Raw genomic sequence first — 22,719 nt, 5'->3', positions numbered from 1 at the left:
AGTTTATATCCCTTATCGAACACTTCTTTATTTATATTATTATAATTCTTTGGGCTGCCTTTATTTAGTTAACATCAGTAATTTTTAATGATCTTTAGGGGTAATGAACTATTAGAAATTAGTCACTACAGAAAAATAACATCTCAAGCATTGCGATCGTTCTCACAAATATTCTTCATTCTTTAACAAGTTTTTGAGAGATCCTTCTGTGTGACTGCATTCATCTGGGACAGACTTAACAGAGTAGTACTATGTTTTATCACCAGTTATTAATACTTGTGACTGTTGTTGCATGACCTTCCCAGCTGCTTACCATCTCAGTGTAGTCGCTGGTGCTGCCAGGTACAGGCACAGGTATGGGCACAGTCACAGACACCCCAGCTGTTCGAAACAGCGCAGGTGACGGGATCAATTTGGCAGGAACCGCTGACAGCAGACTCCTCCCCTGGCCCTCCCAGATAGCTAGCTCTCGGGGTGACAACAGGAACTTGGAGCAGTCCTCAGGAGATGCGAGTGTTGCGTATCGTTCAGCGAGCTTCGAGGCAGCTGCTGCTCCAATGCCAACTCCACCCACACCAGGGACACTGATTCCAGTGATACTGTTGTGACGGCACCCGCTGCCGTTGATGCCGGTCTCCAGGTGGTCGCTGTCGTCGTCAAGACCACTGCTGTTGCTGTGGACGATGAAGCACAGCATGCACGGGCCTTGCAGGAAACAGTTCCTCTTCTTCTTCTTCCTGTGATGTAGCTTGCGTGTCCTCTTCTTCAGACGGTAACCATTTTTCGAGAGAAGATGGCCCATATAGATGATTCAAAGAAACTCTACAACAAGAGTGAATTTATTAGCAAAAACATAATTTTCAGCTGCAACAATTAGTCATTTAATTGATTAGTGGATTATCAGAAAAATATTATCTACAAATGTGTTGATAATCAGCACATTTAATGTTTCAAGCTTCTCAAATGAGTTTTTCTTGGTCACATATAACAGGTAATTGAATTGAATCTTAACATTTTGGAGTGTCAGTCAAACAACATCACCCTAGTATTTGAGAAATAGTAAATAATAGTCATTAGCTGCAGCCCTACTAATATCACTGTACTACCACTTTATAAGTAGAGAACAGAACTAACAAGTAAGCAAAATGATGCTCCTGTGCCACAGAAGCCACAAACCAATGCAGCATGTGAATATTGTATTTATAGACAGGTTCACAATTTTAAAGCAACAATTAGGTGCCCAAATGAACACTGAAATAGTTTTTTTCTTGCCATAATCACTCCTCCTGTTCACACTTCATGATGCATTTCATATAATGGGGGCCAAAATTCACAAGTCTCCTTCTGTGTAAAAATGTGTTTAAAAGTTTAACTGAAACAAATATGAAGCTGCAACTGTCCAAATGAGTCAAATCAAGTAGATATATTTCAACATTACAGTCTTATTAATGTCCAAATCCCTCTTTTTGTTGCAATACTTCCAATGCAGCTCAACAGGGAAACACAAAGAGGGAATTTGTGACTGTATATGTGGCAGATATCCACTTGAACTCTGTGTAGTGAAGCCTCATATGAGCTTCAGATAAACTTATAAATACATTTTGTGGACACACTGTGGATTTTTGGCCCGCCATCACTCACATTGAAAGCACATTTGAAGGGGATCTTTTAATAGCCGGTATAAACAGGAGGAATGCTTACAGTCTGTTGTTTTAAGACAGACTTGAAAAACTGTGAACCTGTCCTTTAGGTGTCAAGGGCAATCAAGATGGGTCTACACACTGAATATAGTGGAACAGCTGGGGAGAAAGACATGATCCTCAAAATAGACTTATGGTACTAGACAACACTGGCATCACATGCTCCTCTCTAGTGCACAGCAGAAACTATCGCTTGATTGTTTCTATTTGTTTTTTAAACCAAAAATATAAATTTAGCCTAAATTTCTCAGAGGATGATATTGGTGTTCAAAGAGCAATTAGTGAGGACGAATGTTAAACTTCATTGTATGACAACAAAAGGAGTTAATCTGTGGAACAACTGTACTGAAGAAATGAAAAAGTGTAGAGCATTAAATAAGTTTAAACAGATCTTTAAAAATAACATTTTGGACAGATATAGAAAGGATGAACAAAGAGGTGGTCTGCATTAATAAGATTTGGTAAAGTGTGACATTTTGATTTTGGCTGGTGTTTGTTTTTTCTTTTTTTGTTTGTTTGTTCTTATTATTGTTTTTTTAATTCTTTTTTTGTTATTTTGAAAGGGTTTTTTTTACTTAATTTGATTATTAGAGCTTTTAAAAAAAAAGATAAAGAAAAAAGGGGGAAAAAGGTTCTATGACTAGAAAAGTTCCTTACTTCACACTTAAGAAAAACATTGAATGGATATTATTTTGTTGTTGATCTTACAAAAAAAAAAAAAAAAAAAAAAGTTGCTGTCATTTCTATTGTTATGTTTCGCTGCCTACGTATTTTAGTTTGTTATTTGTACATAAACTAAACAAAATTTAGAGCGCACAACAAAGGAGCAGCAAGCATTCCACTATGTCAGCATGCTGACTTGTGTTCATTGTGTCGTGAATATTGGTTGCAACTCTAATATCGTCACCTACATTATAATAAAATGCTATAATATAGTATAATAGCAACGAGTAGCTGCCGGATGAAAACTGAGATGCAAAGATGTAAACAGAGAACAGGTGGTCATTTGTTTAGCACACATACGCATACCAGACTTAACCTGAATATTGTGTTTTGTCTTGAATTGCGACAGGTTTGCTCCAACTTGACAACATAATTACACCATCATTTTGAAGAGAAAAAACACAGTCGATTTCACTGTTACTCTGTGCAGCTTTCTGACAGACAGGCTAGCTTGCTCTATCCTCAGATGCTAAGTTAGCTGTAGCCTATCCCCTACTATGAGACATCGCTCACCAGTTCACACGGTGCCCCCACACTCCGGGCGGTGCTTGCATAATACTGCTGTGCTGCACGGTCAAAACGAGCGCTGACAAGTTCCGGACAGGAGAAACACGGACGAGAGAAAAGCTGCTACTGAACTAGCGTTAGTGTTTACCCTAACAGTGGCAGCTCTCTGAACAGCACTTCCGCACCGAGAAGGCAGCGGGAAGGAAGCCGACGAGCGCGATTCGTAATTGGTCAGCTGGATGCTGGACGGTACCCTGCTCTCCGGATGACGTTGAGAGGAGGGGGGAAGCAAAGTCTAAAGGGAGTTTAACTTTTCTCTTAGCTCTATTTTGCTTGAAACCATAGTTTTTTTGCAGGTGAGACTTTTGTGTTGTTAAATTTCTAACTCATGCAGCCATGTGCCTCAAAGCACTTTCATACCATCATATATCTATATATAGGCCTATATATTGCTGTTTAAATTGTGAATTTCTTCCAAGGGGGATCAATAAAGATACATCTTATCTAATCTTATCTTATCTTATCTTATCTTACTGTGGTTCAAATGTTAACCCTTACATATTGTTCAAAATCTGATCCTTCACAATGTCCCCTCATGATTAGTCTCTTTACTAAACTTCTGAACTACAGATCTATTTTTCATTCATAAATACCTCATCAGTTATTAAAAAGTGAAAACATTTCAGGAGAAAAAACATTTGCAATCCCTATGATAAAAATATATCAGCTGTCATGATTTCGGTGAAACTCCCCATGGGCATGTTTGGGAATATGCAGCAATTATCACAATATAAACCAGTTTTACCAGTCTCTCTGAGGGGCCCTGTCTCAAAAATGAGTTTTAACACCCTCATTATGGTGTTCAGATGATGTGCTCACATGGTGCACATTCCTATGAAGTTGTGTTTAACCAATTAGCACTAACTAACGAACACACAGCAAATCTGGACTGGGGTCGTACTCTAGCTGCAGGTGCAGTCCTGGTTGGTTTCTGGGGCTGTGAACAAATACAAAGAATCAGCCATGTGTAGTCTACATGCTCTCTCTATGGGTACTTCAAACAGGGTACACACAGAAGAATGGAAGGAAGTTGTGTTTCAATAGGGGCCCACAGCTCATTGTAGAAGTTTAATCCTTCCCTGTTGTAAACACCTATTCTTCAATTACATATTATTATTAAATCAAAACTCCTCTGTTTATTAAAAAAAATGTTTCCTCCGTTATACATAACAGGCAAGGTGGCCACAGGTCTATGTCTCTGTGTTCAAGTTGCAGGCTGAGCTGAGTTGCCGTCTTTTTTTCTTCTTTTTCTTTTTTTAGTTTATGAAAAAAAGTCACAGCAGGAAGTTTTTCAAACTCTCCATTATTGTGCACCTGACTAGTATATTCTTCATAAAGATAATCATTGCCAACTTACATATTATTCCTAATCATCTTCTGGAGAATCTGTGACAATGAAATCATCAGTGTAAAATTCTGAAATGTAGAATAACTTCTGAGACACAAACATGGAATAAGGTATCCCTAAAACTTTACCTTGATGCAGGTACTTCATTAGAAGGGGACTTCATCTACATGATGTGGCTCTACTGGAGCTTTGTCAAGTCTAAGATAATGTGGGTACCTTGAGGGTGTAAACAGTGTTATCTTAGCTAGGGTTGAGGCTTTAGTCTTTACAGAAAGCTTAGCCTATATTACAAACTGGAGGTGTGGAGTTTGAAAGACATTAGCAATTAGGACAAGGGAATGTAATGGAAGATGTTATTGTGCTGCATTATATAAGAGTTTATGGAGACTGACTCATGGTCTGAACATCAAGATATCATCCTCTATTGCTTCAAATGTTGACTATTCTTTCCACTCAATATTCATCTTGGAGACATCAGAAAAATCTCATACTTTTTTCTCATAGTATGAGTATACTGTATCAGTAGGTCAGTTCTGGTCTTACTTGTGGTTCCTAAAGTTAAGACCTCAGGCAAAAAAAAACAATGCTGACTACTTTTAAATCTAAATTGAAGACATCTGTTTGCCATGGCTGCACTTTATCATTTATGCCATCTTTCAATGCTCCTTTACATTTTTAATCTAATTCATTTCACTATTCCATTAATTTGACATCTTTTAGTCTGGATTTTCTCTTTATTGTTCTTATCTTATGTCTGTATAGTCTTATGCATTATGTAAATCACTTTGTCTTTGTGTATCAAATGTGCTATATAAATAAACTTATGTCTCTTCTGCATAGCCTACAGAATTGTTGTTGCTTTATCTATCTAGCCTACTGCTATTAACTATTGATAACTACTCATTTATTTTTAAACTTTCTTTCAATCACATTTTATGTCCTCTCTCTCTCTCTCTACTCTCTCTCTCTCTCTCTCTCTCTCTCTGTCTCTCTCTCTCTCTCACTCACACACACAGACACAGACACACACACAGAAACTCATGGGCGTGCATTTCCAGCCAGCCTGAACGGCAACTCCCAAAATAGCAGTGCAAAGTTGGGAAGGCTCAAGAAAATGGCTGAAATAGAGTCACCAATAACTCGGCAAGTAACGAGAGAAAACGGGGATGGTAGAGGCCCTCCGATCGATATTCGCCTTGAAGACGTCGAGGATTGTTTAATTTACGACCGCCACGGAGTCTCTTTTCCGTTCAAGAAATTATACCAAGACAGGAAATCGGTCATAATTTTTCTGCGGGTAGGGAAACAACTTTGTCTGCTTCAGCCTTGTTGATAATTCATACCCTGCCTAGCTCTTTAAAAAACATGAGCGGCTTAAGTTTGGTAGAGTATGAGGAAATATTTCTTTATGAAAGGCTTCAGTAGCCAAACAGGTGGGCCTTTCTGGACAGATGAGCCATCAGTGAATTCCTATGCTATGATGGAAATGGAAGAATGGAGAAATCATGCCCATAGGTGAAGACTAAGGGCTGAATTGTGTCTTGTAGGTGCAAGAGTGTTGAAAGCAATCTAATATCTGATATGTCTCTTTTAACCTGTTTTTAAATGTCCCTGCAGAATTTCTTGTGCTACAGCTGTACAGAATATGTGGAGGATTTGAGCAAAATACCCAAAGAAACACTACAGGTGAGTTATTGAGCAAGAATGTGCTGGAAAGTAACTATACATACACTCAATTACTGAACTGCTTGTTTTTACTTGTTATTTATTGTTCTTTTTTATTTATTTTATTGATTCTCCTCTATTTTGGAAATCCACTTTGCTGCTGTAATGCTGTAAAGCTGTAAATGTCTCCATTGTGGGACTAATAAAGGATGCTACTCTATACTTCCACTCCACTATATTTCAGAGGGAAATATTGTATTTTCTACTTCACTACAGTTATTTAACAGCTTTAGTTACTTTTCAGATGACGATTTTACACAATGAATATAATGACAAACTTTTAAAATATAACACATTGTTGAAGATTACCAGTGGTTTCCAACTTTGTTGTTTTTGACATCTTACAAAAAGCAGTGTGCAGTCAGGGTCACATTTAAGATGTTTTTGAGTTGCTAACAGCTCCACCAAATAGTGATTTTCCTTCTAAACTTCTCACATGGTTGCATTTCAATAAATGTTAAAATGATTCAATATTTCACCCAAAATCAAAGATTAGAGAAAAAGAATTGAAAACAGATTTGTGTATCAGACCCCTCAGATTATCTGGGGAGCCTTTGGAGGGTCCCAATCCCTAGGTTGGGATGGAACCATTGGACTAAATTAGCTAACTGTATATAAACTAGTTGGAACTAGCTCCACCTCCAGTAGCTCCAACAGTAACATGCTGCTTACTGATGCTTCAGTATTAACAACCTAATGACATCATATATAATAATATGTCAGTCAGAGGGACCAAACCACTACTTTCACAGCAATACTTGAACTACTACTTTTGTTGAGTATATTTACATTGCTTTATTGGTAGTTTTACTTAAGTAAAGGATCTGAGTACTACTTCAATTCCATCACTACATTTAAACAGCCAAGTTGCACATTTTACATGCAAATCAGAGATAATACTCTTTGTCAGGGAAACTATAAATATGAAATCATGTTTTTTGCTAACTTTTTTTGCAGGATTCTGGCATTAATTTGGTTGTGATTGGCCAGTCTACTCATCATCATATAGAGGTACTGTAAGTAATTTTGTGATCCTAATGAATAATTGAAGCGCAGCACATCTTTTTTCTGTTATGCTGATTCAGATTTCAATCTCTCATCTAGCCATTCTGCTCGCTGACGCGGTATCCTCATGAAATATTTGTGGACCCGGAGAGGTGCATTTATCAAAAGCTTGGGATGAAACGGGAAGAGAAAATTACAAACTCAGGTAATGCATTTATATGAGTGCAGAAATCCATGTCAGTGTACTTTGAAGTTGTAATTAATGGAGAGCAGTGTTTTTCTGTGTTTATGTACAAAGCTCACCCAAGCCCCCATGTGAAGTCTGGTATCTTTATGGGCCAAATGAAGAGTATATGGAGGGCCATGACTAGTCCTGCATTTGACTTCCAAGGTGATCTGTATCAGCAAGGTGGAGCTATAATTGCAGGACCAGGTGAACACTCCTGTCTCTCTAAAATTTCCTTTCTTCTTTGTTGCAGCACTGTGCTTTTTTTACTCCATCACTGTTTCTTCTCTCTGCAGGCTCTCAAGTCCATTTTTCCCATTTCAACATGAACCGCCTGGACCACATGCCCATTAATTGGCTCCTGCAGCTTGCTGGAGTTCAACAGACTCTGGACTTCAGTGATAAGCCAAAGGTCATCCATGTGTAGCCAGCTGGCTGCCTGAAAGCGAGCCAGTCTGCTTTACCACACATTACTGTTATAATCACACGTACACAATGCAAACATGTTGCTCATTTAGTTAAATATCACCATTTTGCTCTGATAAACCATTGAGTAATAACTTGGCTGCCTTGCCAAACCTTGGCTGCCTTGCCAAACCTTGGCTGCTTTGCCAAACCTTGGCTAAGTCTAAAACACACAGTCTAAGCAAAGCATGTGTTCCTGTTCATTCTTGAGAGTAGTTTTTAACTAATAAAATCTAAGTTGCGTACTTGCTTTTCCCAGAGCTTTCAACTGCACAAAGCTTTGGTAAAAATCTAGCAAGTGGACCGAGCAAATTCAGTCTGCTGATGAAGACCTTGAGATGTGGTGAAAGCAACCAGAAAATGCTTGCAAATTGACCGTTAGTTATAGTTATTGTCAAAATACAGTCTTAAATCTAAAAGCATGAGTGATTGAGTGTGGATGTGCTTCTTTTAAAAAATATATATATTTCAAGCTTCGTACATTTTCTACCTTTTCTATCAATTACTGTTTTTCTGTTGCATATTTATACATTTAAATACATTTGTAGTATGATGGCTGTGTGGTTGATTTTCATGAACACTTAATAATAGGTCTAATAACAGGTGCACTGATGTTAGCCTTGTCCCAGTCTGTTATGTTGTAAATAAAATGTAATTGCTATGTCTTGGCTGAATTTGTCTGTGTAATTTGCACAGTAGAGGCTTTACACAATAATGCATGGTCATGACAGAGTAATAATCAAACCGGATCCAGGATTACATTCCCAAATTATCCATACAGCTGCTGCATTTGAACAGTGGGGGGTGGGCACTGGACATCTCATCCTGATACGTCACATGCAGGGGATTCAGAAAGCAGAAACCTGCCCCTGCTCATAGACGTCACCATCATCACAGAGGCTGGAGCAGGCAAGGCGACTGTGCACATACATACACACACATAGACACACGCACATACACACACGCAGATACAGATCATCCACTGCAGGAGCAACACGGGCATGCCAAAATAACAGCAAAAAAAAAAAAAAAAAAAAAAACGGAGACAAGCAGAAGAAGAGGAGGCCTGTTGCAGCTGCTAAGGAATGTCCACCGTGCAGACCTGAGGTAGAAAATGAAGCGCAAGAGCGAGAGGAGGCGAGCCGAGTCGAGGAAAAAGCGCTGTGCAGCCCAGCACAGCTCAGAGGCGGAGCCAAACTCTGATGTTTACATTGAGATTGCAGGTAAGAGGGTCTGCAGAATGAACCCTGTCAACTTTCAGCCTAGTGGATACATAGGTGGAGACACAGCTGGGTGCGTGTGCAAAAATACACTGATGTTTTAAATCACCAGGGTGTAGGCTATGAAAGCTATTTTTTTTTTTTTTTTGCAGCTTTTGACCTAATATGGCGACACCGTCTGTCCTTTTAGCGATAATGCACTGTTTTGTTGTGCAGATTTTCCAAAGCAGTCTGCAGACTAAAATGCACAATAGCCGACCAGAAAGGCTTTAGTCATTTTAATTAGAGTAAGAAAATGCATCAGAAGTTCGCTTGTGCGCATGACATTGTTTTACAGTGTGTGTAACCTGTGTACTGAGAGGCTGAGTGGTGTATTCGTGTCATTAATATCGCACATAAAGCACTGTCACTGTCGCCTAAGGTTCAAATTTGATGGTATTTTTTCCTGCTTTCATCCTTGAGCTGGTCAAGTCAGAAAGAGGGAGGTATGTCAGAGTGGAAATCACGCATTTGACTGGCTGCGGGTTCGTCCTAGCAACCGCTTGGCAACGCTCCCAGGGCCTATCATGTGTCTCCAATAGAGAACTTTAAACTGAAGGGGGCGTGGCTGGGCGTGATTGTCAGCGCTTTCCTCCAATCACGTAGCGCCCTTCGACTCTCGCAACCAATAGCGTGTCGAGGAACAGCCCTTTGTAGCTGAGGGGAGGGGCCAAAACCAGATCATTTTTAGCAGAGTGCGCACTTGCACACGAAACTCCCTTCCCTCCACGGCGTGCCAATTTTCGTCTTCTTGATAGCGAAGTCAGGGTTGAAGAAGCACTTTTTTAAACTTTAGACTTAAAAAAAAACAAGAAAAAAACATATTCATTATTTAATCTTCGCGCACACTTTTTTTTTGTGTAGACTTTACTCAGTATGCGCAAGTCCTCTTGAAGAAAAACAGCCTTTCTCTGCAAAACGTCATGTTCAAAACTGCGGGCAAGATGACCGCGGACGATGTTTCGTCCAGATGTATTGAGTTCATCAAGGGTAAGTGGCCAGAAAAGACATGCAATAAGTAGTAATAGACAAAGCGGAGCTGCTTTGGTGCAAATTAGAGAGAGCAGAAGTATGTGTGAATGACAAAAGCAACTAACAGCCTCTGTATTATGCCACTCACCCACCCCCTCCCCCTTCTCTCTCCAGATCAACTATATTTCGCCACACTTCAGCAAAAGATCAAGAGCACAGCTGAACGACACTGCTTCTGCATAGATGAAGAGCTGGCCTATGAAAAGTAAGTAATCACTATTTGCATTTAGCCTTAGTTTGCTACATGTTGTATTATATCTAAGGGCTTTGTGACTGCAAGGGCACTTCTTCAATGCACACACCCTGAAGTTTGTCACACCCTTCTCAAAGATGCAACTGAGCCGCTTTCCATCCAATCTGGAGTTGGGTTTCATTCTGCAAAAGATTTCAGCGAACCTTTGTGCACTGCTTTAGACAATATGTAAATTTAACCACGTTAGTCCTGGAGGAAATCCACATAACCGAAAGGCAAATAGAAGCACATTGCCATAGCTACTGTAGCAGTTCCAGTGTGGAGGTCAGGACAGTTTCAATGGCCTCAGGAGAGGACACGACTGACCTTTCAGAGCTGATTTTGTGCCAGTGGTAGAAACAGACCTCCTGTCAATGCAGTTTTTTTTCCCTGTACTGATTGACCCACCTTAACATCAAATGGTTACAAATATAGTCTTTTTTTTTACTGTGTCAGTCCAAAGTAGCTGATTCTATCCAGTGGAACGTCCCCAGAGACTGTAGCTGGTTGCATAAATAGCCACTCTGACACACTCTTTTCTTCCCCTCTCTCTCCCCCCCCCCCCTCTCTCTCTCAGCTTCTATGCGGACTTTGGTCCCCTTAACCTGGCCATGTTTTATCGCTTCTGTTGCAAGCTGACAAAGAAGCTCAAGGTAAAGTAAACCCCCGCTGGTAATTGCACCTCCTGGTGCCGAGAATGTGATGTAAAAGCCAGGTCGATCAATAGCTATTTATACCTGCAGTATGTAAACAAGACAAAGTAGGATCATAGTATTTAGCATGCCTATCAGCAGGACTTTACTACTATTTATAGTTTGATTTAAGTGCCTTGAAATATTTTTGTTCCTTCTGTTCTTAGGATTCAATTATTTTCTTTTAGTGCTTAAATTGTAATATTAATGTCAGGCAATGAAAGCATGTCTCAGTCTTGTTAAATGATTTATGGACTCTGAGAACATCAGACACGACAATGGAAATAAGTCCGTTCTATCCCCGAAAAAGTGTCACATGTTGTACTTTGTATTATATTAAGAGTGTCAATTGTCACACCCTAATGTGCCTGGTTTGGGTCAACTTGTGAAATCACTGTTCCTCTTTGTGGAGGCAGGGTGTCTGTTTTGGGAACAGATTTGGGCAGCCCAAGTTTGGACAGAGATGATTCAGCATCTCTGCAACTTCCTATTGTTGTCCCATATTTCTAAAAATGTGCTGTTTACCCAACCTTGTTTTTAGCTTGTTTATTGGCATTCACCACACCACATATGAAGCCTCTTTAAATTTAAGGAATTGAAGTTTTTTGTTGTTGTTGTTTTATTGTTGTTTAGTTTTTTCCACTGAAGAATTCACATTTTTGTCTCACCTCTGTAGATTGTCTTAGTTATCATATTTAGTGGAACATAACTTTAATGTGTACTTGTTAGATTTTTTTAGTGAAAGAAATGAGTACAGCATGACATGTCAGTTTATACTGTTCTTAATGTCTTTGCACAGTCCATTACACTTTCAAGGAAGAAGATCATATTTTACACCTGTGGAGACCAGAAGAAACAAGCTAATGCTGCCTATTTAATAGGCTCATATGCAGTAAGTAATCTCAACACGTATGTTCCATGTACTTTGTGTATTTGTATTGTACCTGCATTAATCAGATAGATGGGGGGTCTTTTGTATGCATCAACATGTAATACAAGAGGCACTTGCTAATTGGAGAATTTTGTATTTTAAGGTAATGCACCTTAACATGATGCCGGAGGAGGCCTACAGTCTGCTGGTGTCAAGGAATGCAACATATATTCCATTCAGGTAACTATTCACCATCACCTATACAGTTTATATTTAAAACTTTGCTTAATTTATCTAGATATATTATTATAACTTTTTCAATAGTGATTGAAAGAAAAAACAAACATTTATAAATATTCAACACAGATAAGGTTTCAAGATCACCAGAATTATAAATGTCATGGGCGAGTGAGAGAAGGTATAGGAAAAACAACAAAGAGTGTCAGATGTGAGATAGCATTTGTATCTTAGCTAGTGAAATCCTTTTAAAGAGAAATACAAATTCTGAGTATGTTTGTTTGTGCAGACAAAAACCATCAGTCTATTTTGTGCTTCACAGAGATGCTTCGTTTGGAACCTGCATGTACAATCTCAATATCCTAGATTGCCTCCGTGCCGTTCACAAGGTACATCATTGTAAGATTTATCTGTTTTGTTTGTTGCTATGCCATCCTCATAATGAAATTAACTTCCTTTCAACTATCTACTAGGCTCTGCAGTACGATTGGCTCGACTTCTCCAACTTTGATGTGGAAGAATATGAGCACTATGAGAGAGCAGAAAACGGCGATTTGAACTGGATCATTCCAGGAAAGTTCCTCGCATTCAGTGGTCCTCACCCAAAAAGCAAAATAGAGAATGGTAAGTTAAATGTACATGATGTAATTAAACTGTCTTTGATTGCATTTCATCAAATCTTAAACTCACAATAATATGTTATTTTTTTCTTTCCTTAGGCTACCCTCTGCATGCTCCTGAGGCCTACATCCCTTACTTCAGGAAACACAACATCACTAGTGTCGTCCGACTCAACAAAAAGATGTATGATGCCAGACGTTTCACAGAGTCGGGCTTTGAACATCACGACCTATTCTTTGTGGACGGGAGTACACCGAATGACTCTATCGTCAGAAAGTTTCTCAACATCTGTGAGAATGCAGAAGGAGCCATCGCTGTCCACTGCAAAGGTGAGATGAGAGGAGAAACGACGATGATGATGATGATGATGTTTTGGTTTTGTTCTATATTGGCTGATTGCAGTTAGTGCAGGATACTCATAACAACGCCTTCAGCTGCTGTTTAACTGTGTACTGTATCCTGTTTATTGCACAATTTCACACCATCCCTACTTCTTTTTTTTCACTCTTAGCTGGTCTCGGGCGAACTGGCACTCTGATTGGCTGCTACATGATGAAGCATTACCGCCTGACTGCTGCAGAGGTGATAGCCTGGATACGGATCTGCCGGCCTGGGTCCATCATTGGACCTCAGCAGAACTTTGTGGAAGAGTAGGTGTATATACTCAAGTAGTGTTATTAAGATGTCACAATTTTAGCTTGCTTAAACAGATTTGATATTGCTGTTGTCGTATAACCTTTTATTCAGGGTTTATATTCTCATATTTTGTTTAATTTTGCATCACAGAAAGCAGAACAGTCTGTGGGCAGAGGGAGATGTTTTCCGGGAGAAAATGCTTAATGAACGAGAGAATGGTAAAATGGCCGTAACCAGAATCCTGTCTGGAGTTGATGACATAACCATTAACGGGAGCAACAAGAACAGAGCATCCAAGAAAGAAGAAATGGAAATGGTGAGTTTCAAAATTACACTCCTGACGTGTTTGTAGGTTCTGAGTTTGCTACATGATTTCTGAATGACACTTTTGTTTTTGTTTTATATAGTATAATGATGAGGAAGAGAGAAATGGCCTCACGCAGGGCGATAAACTGAGAGCCCTGAAGAGCAAGCGACAGTCCAGATCATCATCAGGGTCGTTATCGTAAGTATTGTAAGACATGCAGCCTTGCAAGTCTCGTCATGCGTCACACCGATATGTTGTAGTACTGTAAAATCGGCAATGCCTCTCTTTTTGTCAGTCCCTCAGATCATGATATATATGAATAGTAGTTTTCATTTCATTCGATGAGCCTTCTTCTATCCTCAGTGTATATTTAGGACAGTGAGATACCCTGTTTGTTAGGTTTTAGGCATGGCTACTCTCCCTTACCCATACCATGGCATTTTCATTCTAATACCATCACTTATTGATGAGTTAAGGACCCAGGCTCTAAGGCACTATCTCTGTAATACTACAAGTGTTGTTTTTTGTGTGTTCTTTGGATTAAATGGCACCACTTGCAGATCAAGAGTAATATAATTCATGCTATTTTCACCTTTTTATAATCTGGGTTGAGAGGAAAGGAAGTGTTGATTCAAATATGAAGACGGAGTGAGGCAGATTTTTTTGTTTTCGAGAGCTAGATCGGCATTATCTGACCCACAATCTTCCAGGAAAACTACTTTTTGTTACAGACTGGATTTAGAAAGGCATAAAAGAAGTGGAAGTGAAAAAATAAATCTTAGAAAGTAGATATACTGCTTGGATTGGTACTCTGTAAATTGTGTTGTTCAGTCAAAAGTTGTGGAAAAGTAGTCGGCCAAAAAACAACAGTATAGAGCTTGCTAGTCATTTATTATTTCATTGTCTTTAATGTGTTGGCTCCTTTCTATTACAAGTTTGTGTGTATATTAAAATGATAGGAGACTTCCGTGTCAGTAGTGTTTTATACCACAGCTTTCTGTGGTTTAATGTCAAGGTTACAAAATAGCAACACATGTAACTACAGTGTAAAATCAGCACTGCACAATGAGTAAGGCAGGAAAATGTGAGAAGCAGACCTGACCTTGAGAAAGTGCAAACTGATGCAGCTGTGGGCTAATGCCTGTAGTCTGACCATTTAACAACACAGAAAGAGTTGAACATAAAACGGAGGACAGCTCCTTGGCTCCTTAGTCTTTGCTCTGCAGTGAAAGAAAGAAGTGCACTCTTCATGGCTTGGCACTTGCGAAATCTGAAACTGATAAACTTTGGTAATGTCAAAAAAAAGGGAAACAAGGATGACATTAAATGGAAGACCAGAAAAAGTTGATATAGCTGGTAGTAAAAGTCAAAATGGCATGTTGGCAAACCACTCCTTATTCTACTGCAAACATAGTCATTTTGATTTTGTTCCTAGTTAATTTTAGCTTTGAAGAAGCAGAAGAGCTGGACTAGTGTAACATGTGACTAGCCAGTTTTATCATTGCAACAGGAGGTGCTAGACCGCTAATGCTAACCCCTCCACTGTTATCTGAGCAGGAAGGACACTGATAAAATGTTGTGATTCCCTGTTCTTTTTCATTTCTGAGCAGATCAATCATGTGCCATAATTAGTGACAGTCCAGATGATTTTTGTCCATGTAAATCTGGCCATGTGAACGTTGGGTGTCAGCGTGGCTGAGAATCTGAGAATGGATGAGACTGGCCTCTGCCAATGTACCCATATGGCTTTGGCTTTTGTTGTCCCATGTCAGGCAGGTGGTAGTGTTCTGCTGCAGCCTCATGGGTACGGCGTGGCCTCTGTGTTGCCTGCCGTTGAAAAGATAGCAGAGAGAGAGGCAGAGAAAGAGTTGGGGAGAGGAAAAAGAATAAGAGAGGATGTGAGGTTTTGTATGATGGAGGTAAGTGCACGCCACTTCCTTTCAAGCTGATATCCTCTTCCTGTAGAAACGGTTGCTATGCCAGTGAATGGTATGGCTAACGGTATGGCTGATTTGAAATTGTTCTTTTTTTTTTTTTTTTTCTTCTTATTCCTCTTTCTTTCTTTGGATGACTGTGGTGTGAAGTGGACATGCAATTAGTGGATGCATTACATTTAAGCCCATCATTGTCTGCCTCTCATAGACACACTGAGTTGTTCTGCTTTGATATGGAGGCTTATCTGAGATATCCTCTAAATTACAGTAAAGCTCTCAAGTTGAGCCTGCTGTACTTGCTTACAGCAGCACCAATTATTCAACTAATCACAGTTTTGCTTAGGATCTGGATTAGTTGAATTAAATGTTTTAGTGCTTGGCTTGCACTAGTGACTTGGCACCACTCAAGAAAAAAAAAAAGTTTAAGCAAAGTATTGACTCTGGGTCTTCGTTCTGAGCTGCAGTAGTTATTGTTTATTTAAGTAGCTAATTTGTCTGATCAGCCATTTAAGCTCTAAGTGTATTTGGAAATTGTCAGTAGGACTTGGGTCTTAGCATCATTTCATTAGACTGAGGTGTACTGTGAGTTCATTAGAAACTTGAAGATGGTAAATTCCCCTGGATCTGGGTTCTAATATACTGGAGTAACATGTGTGAGCTTCACACAAGGTAGTGGGATGAAAGGGGGTTCTTATCTGTTCTCAGGAGGGAGACTTTGTTGCACTTTAGACCATATGCCTTATCAATGTACACGTTGCTACCAGGATCCGAAATTAACACCCACCCTGCATCAAATCATGAGTAAATAAAGGAAAGCTATCTGCCACAGTAGGTGTACCAAAATAGTCATGTAATAAAATATGTTGCATAATGGCGCGTAGAGAATTACTCATGTTTGTCCCTAAACAGTGTTGACCCATATTTGTTTTTTTAGCCGTGTCATAAGGAGCACTCAAGACAGTCTGAGGCAAAGGAGTGCCAGTCACAGACCATCTCAAGTGCTCCTAGTTTCACAGCAGTTTTTTTTAATAATATGGGACATCAACTACTCAACATTGCAGCTCTATGCTAAACTGTCACGTGCCGTCAGTCTGCTGCTAGTTCAATTAGTTATCAATACTTTATCATCACAATTAAATATGTATATGTGACACAAAAGGACAATTTATTAATTTTCCTGGTAAAAATATGTTTGGCTGGTGGATTTTTTTTTTTTCATCTACTAGTCCACTTGGCAGGTGAGTCAAAGTTAATTTCGGACACTGATTGCTACGTAAACATTAACTTGTAGCTGAACGTTCACTATCTGCCTCCTCTGTTTGTCTTCTTATGTAACACTGAAGTGCACGTTGAATTTTCAGTGACGATTAGAACGGCAATTATATGAAAAGTGTTCTTCATCTCTTCTGCCTTTTCCATGCATGGCAACAGGCATGACACCCTTGGACATGCACGCATGGACATGCGTCTGTGTTCGATCTATGTTTGTGTCTAACATGTAATAAATGTTGGGCCGGGTTCACTGTCTATTGCCTGTTGTTTTTCCATTGCTTTTGTGACTGGATCAGTGTTTATGTTTCATTTGAGCTTTGTTTATTAGCTTTTCTTTGTTAAGTGGGCCAATTTGTAGGATCTGATCATTTAGAGACATATTTATATATACTAAGTATTATATATTATATATATTGGCAGGCAGATATCAACTGGTATTTAATGATCACATATATCTATTAGCACATATGTATATAGAGATTAACAGCATTTAAGTATTGTTAAAATGTTTTCTACATGACATATTTTTCTCCTTTTGTTAACTGTAAAATAGTCTCCCACCCAACATGCTGTACATGTCACAACTCACTGTCAGTTATGTTTATTTAATATAAATTATGGAATATCAGCCACTACAAAATAATTCTAAACCTAAAACATCAACGTGTCAAAATGTCCACAGCGGTCAGGTTTTAAGTATGTGCTAACACATCAGAGCAAGTGAAGAACAAAAACTTGCTGACATGACTGTTGAATGCAAGGCTCAATGAAAGGCATTTAATCGAATCCAGTCCCAGTGGAAAACCTGAACATCAGAGGCTTTGTGTCCTGCCCGGACGTCTCTTGTCTCTCCTTCCTTTTTTTCCCCCTTTTTTTCCGTTTGCTCTTGTTGTTGGATTTGTCCTCCTTTCAGATGGCTGGTAGCCATGCTGCTCTCCTCCCTGTGTAGCCTTGCCCTGTGGTGGATTGTGTATGGCTTCCCTTCTTCCATCCTGCATTTCTGTATAGACGGGTTAGGATTTCAATGAGTTCTACCGCCCGTCAGCCCCCAAAAACCTGTCCTGCCCCCCTTCTGGAGCTCTAACTGAGAATGCTGTAAGTGAGCCCCCCTGTCTCTCTTTAATTCCCAACCCAAATCAGAAATTTATTCAAAATCATCCTTACTTTACTTTATTCTTTGTGGAAGCTCAGTTAACTTTGAGCTGATAAGTGGAGCCAGTCTTTTTAAAATCTAAAATCAAGAGAGGCTCCAGTCTTGTCCTTTTCACCTGTTTTTCAGCACATAATGATTTAGTAGCAGACTGTTCCCATCCTCCATCATCCCTAAACATCATGCTTTGCTTGTTATTGTGTTGACTGAAGATCCAGTTGTCAAAAATAAAAAAACATCCAGAGTTAAGTCTTGTTGCTGAAAATGATAATACGAAAAGGCAAATCAAGTCCTCCTTAAGTTCTTTAGCGCCACCCTCAGGCTGTTTCTGGTACTTTCTTGGCTTTATTAATCTCACCTGGCTGCTGATGCTGCAATCTAAGCAAAACTCTTAAACTGTCAGTTGTAAAACCTTTTTGCCCATCTTCATAAAACCTTGCCTTCCTCTGCCCCCACTCTGATCTGCCATCTTTCACTCTGCTCTCTGAATATACATATATATACAATTTACACATATTTTTCCTGTCGTGTTACCTGTGTTTTCACAGCCAAGAAGAGAATAAGATTCACACCAGGTCATCATCACAGTCCTTGAAGTAAGATTTACTGTGGATGTGTTTCAAGCACTGCTAAACATACTGCTATAAGATATGCTAAAGTCTTATCATGTTCTCTTTCTCATGTGCAGCAGGGCCATCTTGCAGGCCAGTGTTCAGGGTTGTAAGGCCAGTGTCAACCCTTTGGCTCTGTCTGACCACTCAGACTGCAGGAAGAGGACCAGAACCTCACTGCCAGCCAACGGAGTAGCAGGCAGGTTAGTGACTGCATTGACTCTACATTATTATTTACACAGCATTGCTCTAAATGTATTATTGGGCAGGGCAGATCAAGGCTGAAACGTCTCATGCTTTTATGTGTTTCTGCTTAAAAGGCAAAAGGTAGAACAGGCACATTTCAATTTGTTCAGTAATGTCTCAGCTTTGTTTTAAAAATAAGGAAATCCACCTCTTGCCATCTCTAGGGTTTATGACTGTTGTAACTAAACTATATTTTATCATTTACATCGTTTTTAAATGGTTGTTTCACTTATATCAATGAATATCACACATCTAATACACTTTTGTTAAATAACACTACAAACAGTTTTTCCAAATAATATTAAACACAGCATTGTATACATTATTAAGAATATCAGTTAGAATTGGGTGCAGATATTCATACTGATTTATTGAACATTATTTTAACACAATCATTTTAATTTCAGCAGAATTTTGCAGTATTTATCAATAAATGGACTGATCAGTTGTCATGGAGACGGCTGAGTTGTCATTATGTGACCCAATCATGAAACTTAGCTTAAAAAGTGAGAGGGAGAAGATAAAAGTAACAGTGACAAAGTCAGTAACTCCTGTATCTATGTCTCTCAACAACTGAGCCAACTCAATTTGATGATGAAGACTGTTGTGATGTGTGGTTAAAAGCTCCGGGAAAAAAAAAACAGCATGCTGACGTTGAGTTGATAATTTTGTCAAATTACACAATTTGTCTATGTAAAACTGCAAACACAAAGCTAATGAGCACCACCCTCAGTATTGGACATGCATTTCAACTTTTTTTAAAAATATTGTATATTTTGTGTTTACTACATTATCTGGAATCTGATTGCTAGTTAGATGCTACATTGTGTGTTTTTGTGTATTAAGATGAGACAATGACACGCAGTTGAAAAGCAACCAAGAGGCTATAGCCACTCATGGATCCTTGTGAAGTAAATTTAACAGCTTCCCTTCTCTCTGGCAGCTCCCTGTGCCACACCAGACTGGTCAGGTCCCTAGGCAACTTGCATGTAGTGGCTGGCGACAGGGACCCAATGTGTTGGGAGCCATGTGGCAGCCTCAGAGAGACAGCCAGTGCTCCAGCCAACACATGCACTCTCATCAACTTAAACATGGCACAGGCAAGCTCCCTCAGACCCACTTTGAGCCAAATAGAGGCTCTGGATACTTTTGCACACAAACTCTGATTTTATTCTTTTTATGAAGACTTCTCCTCTGTATCCTCCAATTGGGGGAAGTCATATTTGAAATGGTTTCTTCTAAATGTTGGCAGCAGTGGGATGATTTGATCTGTGTAACAAAGTTAAAGATCAAGTCGTTAGTGCCTGTGAATCTAGCCAAAATCCAGAGTCTCAGTATTCTCTCCCTCTTTCTCCTCTGTGCTCATGACAGTGGTCATAAATAATCACTTAACGTACTTCGGCTGGGCTTCATCAACAAGGATTAGACCAAATTAAATCGTGATTCAGATCGTTTTCAATCGGATGTTTTTTACCAGGAATAAGCTGGATTCAATCTCACTTTAAAATGATGGTTCCTTGAGGAAAGATCAACAGACTTACTTGAAATGATTAATGGATTTGAAAGATTATTTTAAAATATGAGAAATTACTTTTCCTGCTGAATCAACTTTTGACAAATGTTGAGGTTAATTTGCCAGAGGATATCCTAATAGAGTGGTAAATTAAATGAAAAATGAGAACAGCATTTAAATTCAAATATAACCAAGAGAAGTCATTTATTGCTTTTTAGCTTAATGTGTAACATAGGTAATTAGATTAAAGGTAGATTAAGTGTTGACCATTTACCATTTTTCAGCATGAGCATTGGGGTAACCGTTTAACTAAACTGATTGTTTGACTTTCAGCTCAGTGTCTAAATGCTTCACTCATAGAGACTGAGGACAATCTTACAGGTTTCATTGTTAAAAAACCTGCATTGTAGAATCAATCCAAAGTCTTTAAGGTGCTGCTTCTTATCTGTGTAGTTACATGCAGCCTAGCACAGAGGGAGAATGGGCCAATAGTATCATTTCTGATGAGGGGTGTGGGTTCGTAAACAGCTGTTCTTGCCGCTGTTCAAGCTGTTACTGTGCATTTAGAAATCCCTTGACTTCGATAGGTGGGTCTGGTATGACAAGACTGATTGTCAATAATCACTAGTTAAACCATGATGGTGCAACCCAGCCAAGTGTCGTCTTTACTATACTTTCACTATACTGTACTTTTCTTCTTTACTGTATCTAGCCTGACTTTGTCAAATGACGGACAGGAGTTACTAACATTTTATAAATCTCCTGCTGCTTGCACAGCACAGTTAGGTGACCAAATGAAACTCAACCTGCCTCGGCCTCGCTGCACTTCCTTCAAGTGTCTTTCCTCGCATCTTTACTAAAAACAGGGAGGCTGGGAGTATGACTGGCTATAGCTTCTCTGGTCTCTGCCTCTCACCGTGTCTTTCGCCGCTGGGCTGAGATCACCACTCTGTAGCAACCTCTGCATCCTTTTTTAACTGCGGCTCATCTGTAATGTTTCTCTTTCCTCCTCTGTTTATATTTCTTACACACAACAGACGCACTGTCTCCAGAGGACGTAAAGCTCGCAGCTCTTTGCAATCAATGAGATTTTCCAGGCTATGGTATCTATCTCCTTTTCACTTTCTGTCGTCCTGTTTTTTACATTTTCTTCTTTCGAATTTTTGTTATAAAGCATGTTTGTGATTTGCATAAATATTGATTGCATGAATGATAAAAATGTTGACAGATGAATTGAATTGTGGATAGTGCAAGTGTAATTCTGTAATGTCCATCCCTTTTTTATTTATGCATTTTCTCTTTTTCTTCTTTATAGTCACTCCATACCTAAAGCTAGAGCTCCTCTACTTCGGTGAGCACATGGACCTGGAAACCCTGAGGAATTTTATGTTAAATCCAACTTCTATACAATACTCTTTCAAATAGATTATTTTGAGAAGATTAGAACTAATTTTAACCAACGTGACATAAATCATTTATACATTGTTTTGATTACGAGTTATTTTACCCATAAGGCACTTTGGTTTTTATATTTTTTAAAACACAGCATCATGAAACAAAAGCATATTCTATAATCATTGCCTGGTTGTTCTTACTTATCAAAGCATGCATTAGCAAACATCAGATTGAACCGCAACTGTCAGACCGGCATGTGAATGTGTGAAAATGAACATTGTGCAGCAGATATTCTTGTTTGTACAGTGTGAGAATCACATTTGTAGATGGATGAATCCAGGAGTGTGAAACCACCTGGTGATGAGCTTAAGATAAAAAAACCCCTGCTCTTTGACCTTCAAGGCTCGTGTTAAAACAGGAGCTTGGATCTAGATGAAATAAAGTATTGCAGGAATCCATCACAAGTTAAAAGTACAGTACTGTGCACATTTGTACCTCCATTCTCTTGTCTGGCTTGTATTTTTATTCCTTTTTAAATTTACTTGTGAAGCTTTTCAGCTACTGCATTTCAAGACTGTAAATATGTCCACATTTGATATACTCAGTTTCTATTTTGTAAATATTTTGTACTATGTTTTAATCATGCTATGAAACAAGTCAATGGTCCTGAAGGGGCCTTGTCTTACTCATGTTCATAATCCACTAAATACTGGCTTTGAGCACACAGAATCATACTTTTTAAATAAAAATGTACTCCCCAGTTTTTTTCTGCCTGTTTAATATTTACACCAGTATGCTTCAACTGTAAAAACACCTAGATGTGTCTTTCCTCTCACTGACATTACATCCTTATCTGAAGGGGAAAAAAGAAAAGTCTATTTTCTGGCTGAGCCCAGTTATAAGAGAACACACCTCAAAGTACCCGAATTGATCACATTCCTAGCTTCATGAT

General features: G+C 39.0%; 3 protein-coding genes across 14 annotated transcripts in view; 2 read left to right on the top strand and 1 right to left on the bottom strand.

Annotated features, from left to right (window-relative positions):
- fbxl17 (F-box and leucine-rich repeat protein 17) overlaps positions 1-3,072 on the bottom strand; it is a 230,224-nt gene extending 227,152 nt beyond the window's left edge. Inside the window, exons 1-2 of the mRNA XM_053326131.1 lie at positions 2,937-3,072; positions 314-822 (exon numbers count right to left, since the gene is read on the bottom strand). Coding sequence (XP_053182106.1) covers positions 314-802 — 489 coding nt within the window. The 5' untranslated portion in view covers positions 803-822; positions 2,937-3,072. The remainder of the gene's footprint in view (positions 1-313; positions 823-2,936) is intronic.
- Positions 3,073-5,367: 2,295 nt separating this feature from the next.
- prxl2c (peroxiredoxin like 2C) lies at positions 5,368-8,420 on the top strand. Its single transcript, XM_053326143.1, has 6 exons — positions 5,368-5,635; positions 5,956-6,024; positions 7,021-7,074; positions 7,168-7,273; positions 7,367-7,501; positions 7,591-8,420. Exons 1-6 carry the CDS (start codon positions 5,453-5,455, stop codon positions 7,719-7,721), a joined length of 678 nt encoding a protein of 225 aa, XP_053182118.1. The 5' UTR covers positions 5,368-5,452; the 3' UTR covers positions 7,722-8,420.
- A 231-nt stretch (positions 8,421-8,651) lies between these two features.
- On the top strand, positions 8,652-22,527 carry cdc14b (cell division cycle 14B). 12 transcript variants are annotated; one of them, XM_053326137.1, is made up of 17 exons: positions 8,652-8,982; positions 9,883-10,008; positions 10,165-10,255; positions 10,860-10,935; positions 11,774-11,866; positions 12,009-12,085; positions 12,405-12,471; positions 12,556-12,706; positions 12,802-13,032; positions 13,215-13,353; positions 13,490-13,655; positions 13,747-13,844; positions 18,551-18,598; positions 18,691-18,816; positions 19,800-19,959; positions 21,410-21,475; positions 21,688-22,527. In XM_053326137.1, the coding sequence occupies exons 1-16, from the start codon at positions 8,874-8,876 to the stop codon at positions 21,431-21,433; spliced, it is 1,782 nt and encodes a 593-aa protein (XP_053182112.1). In that variant the 5' UTR covers positions 8,652-8,873; the 3' UTR covers positions 21,434-21,475; positions 21,688-22,527. The 12 variants fall into 12 exon arrangements, 10 of the variants coding, with proteins under 10 accessions (XP_053182112.1, XP_053182114.1, XP_053182113.1 ...); XM_053326139.1 differs by lacking the exon at positions 19,800-19,959; XM_053326138.1 differs by lacking the exon at positions 21,410-21,475.
- Positions 22,528-22,719: the final 192 nt, after the last annotated feature.

The sequence above is a fragment of the Scomber japonicus genome, chromosome 9, assembly GCF_027409825.1.
Source record: "Scomber japonicus isolate fScoJap1 chromosome 9, fScoJap1.pri, whole genome shotgun sequence".
NCBI classification, from domain to species: domain Eukaryota; kingdom Metazoa; phylum Chordata; class Actinopteri; order Scombriformes; family Scombridae; genus Scomber; species Scomber japonicus.
The sequence above is the reverse complement of the archived record's forward strand: the minus strand, read 5'-3'. Positions and strand labels throughout refer to the sequence as shown.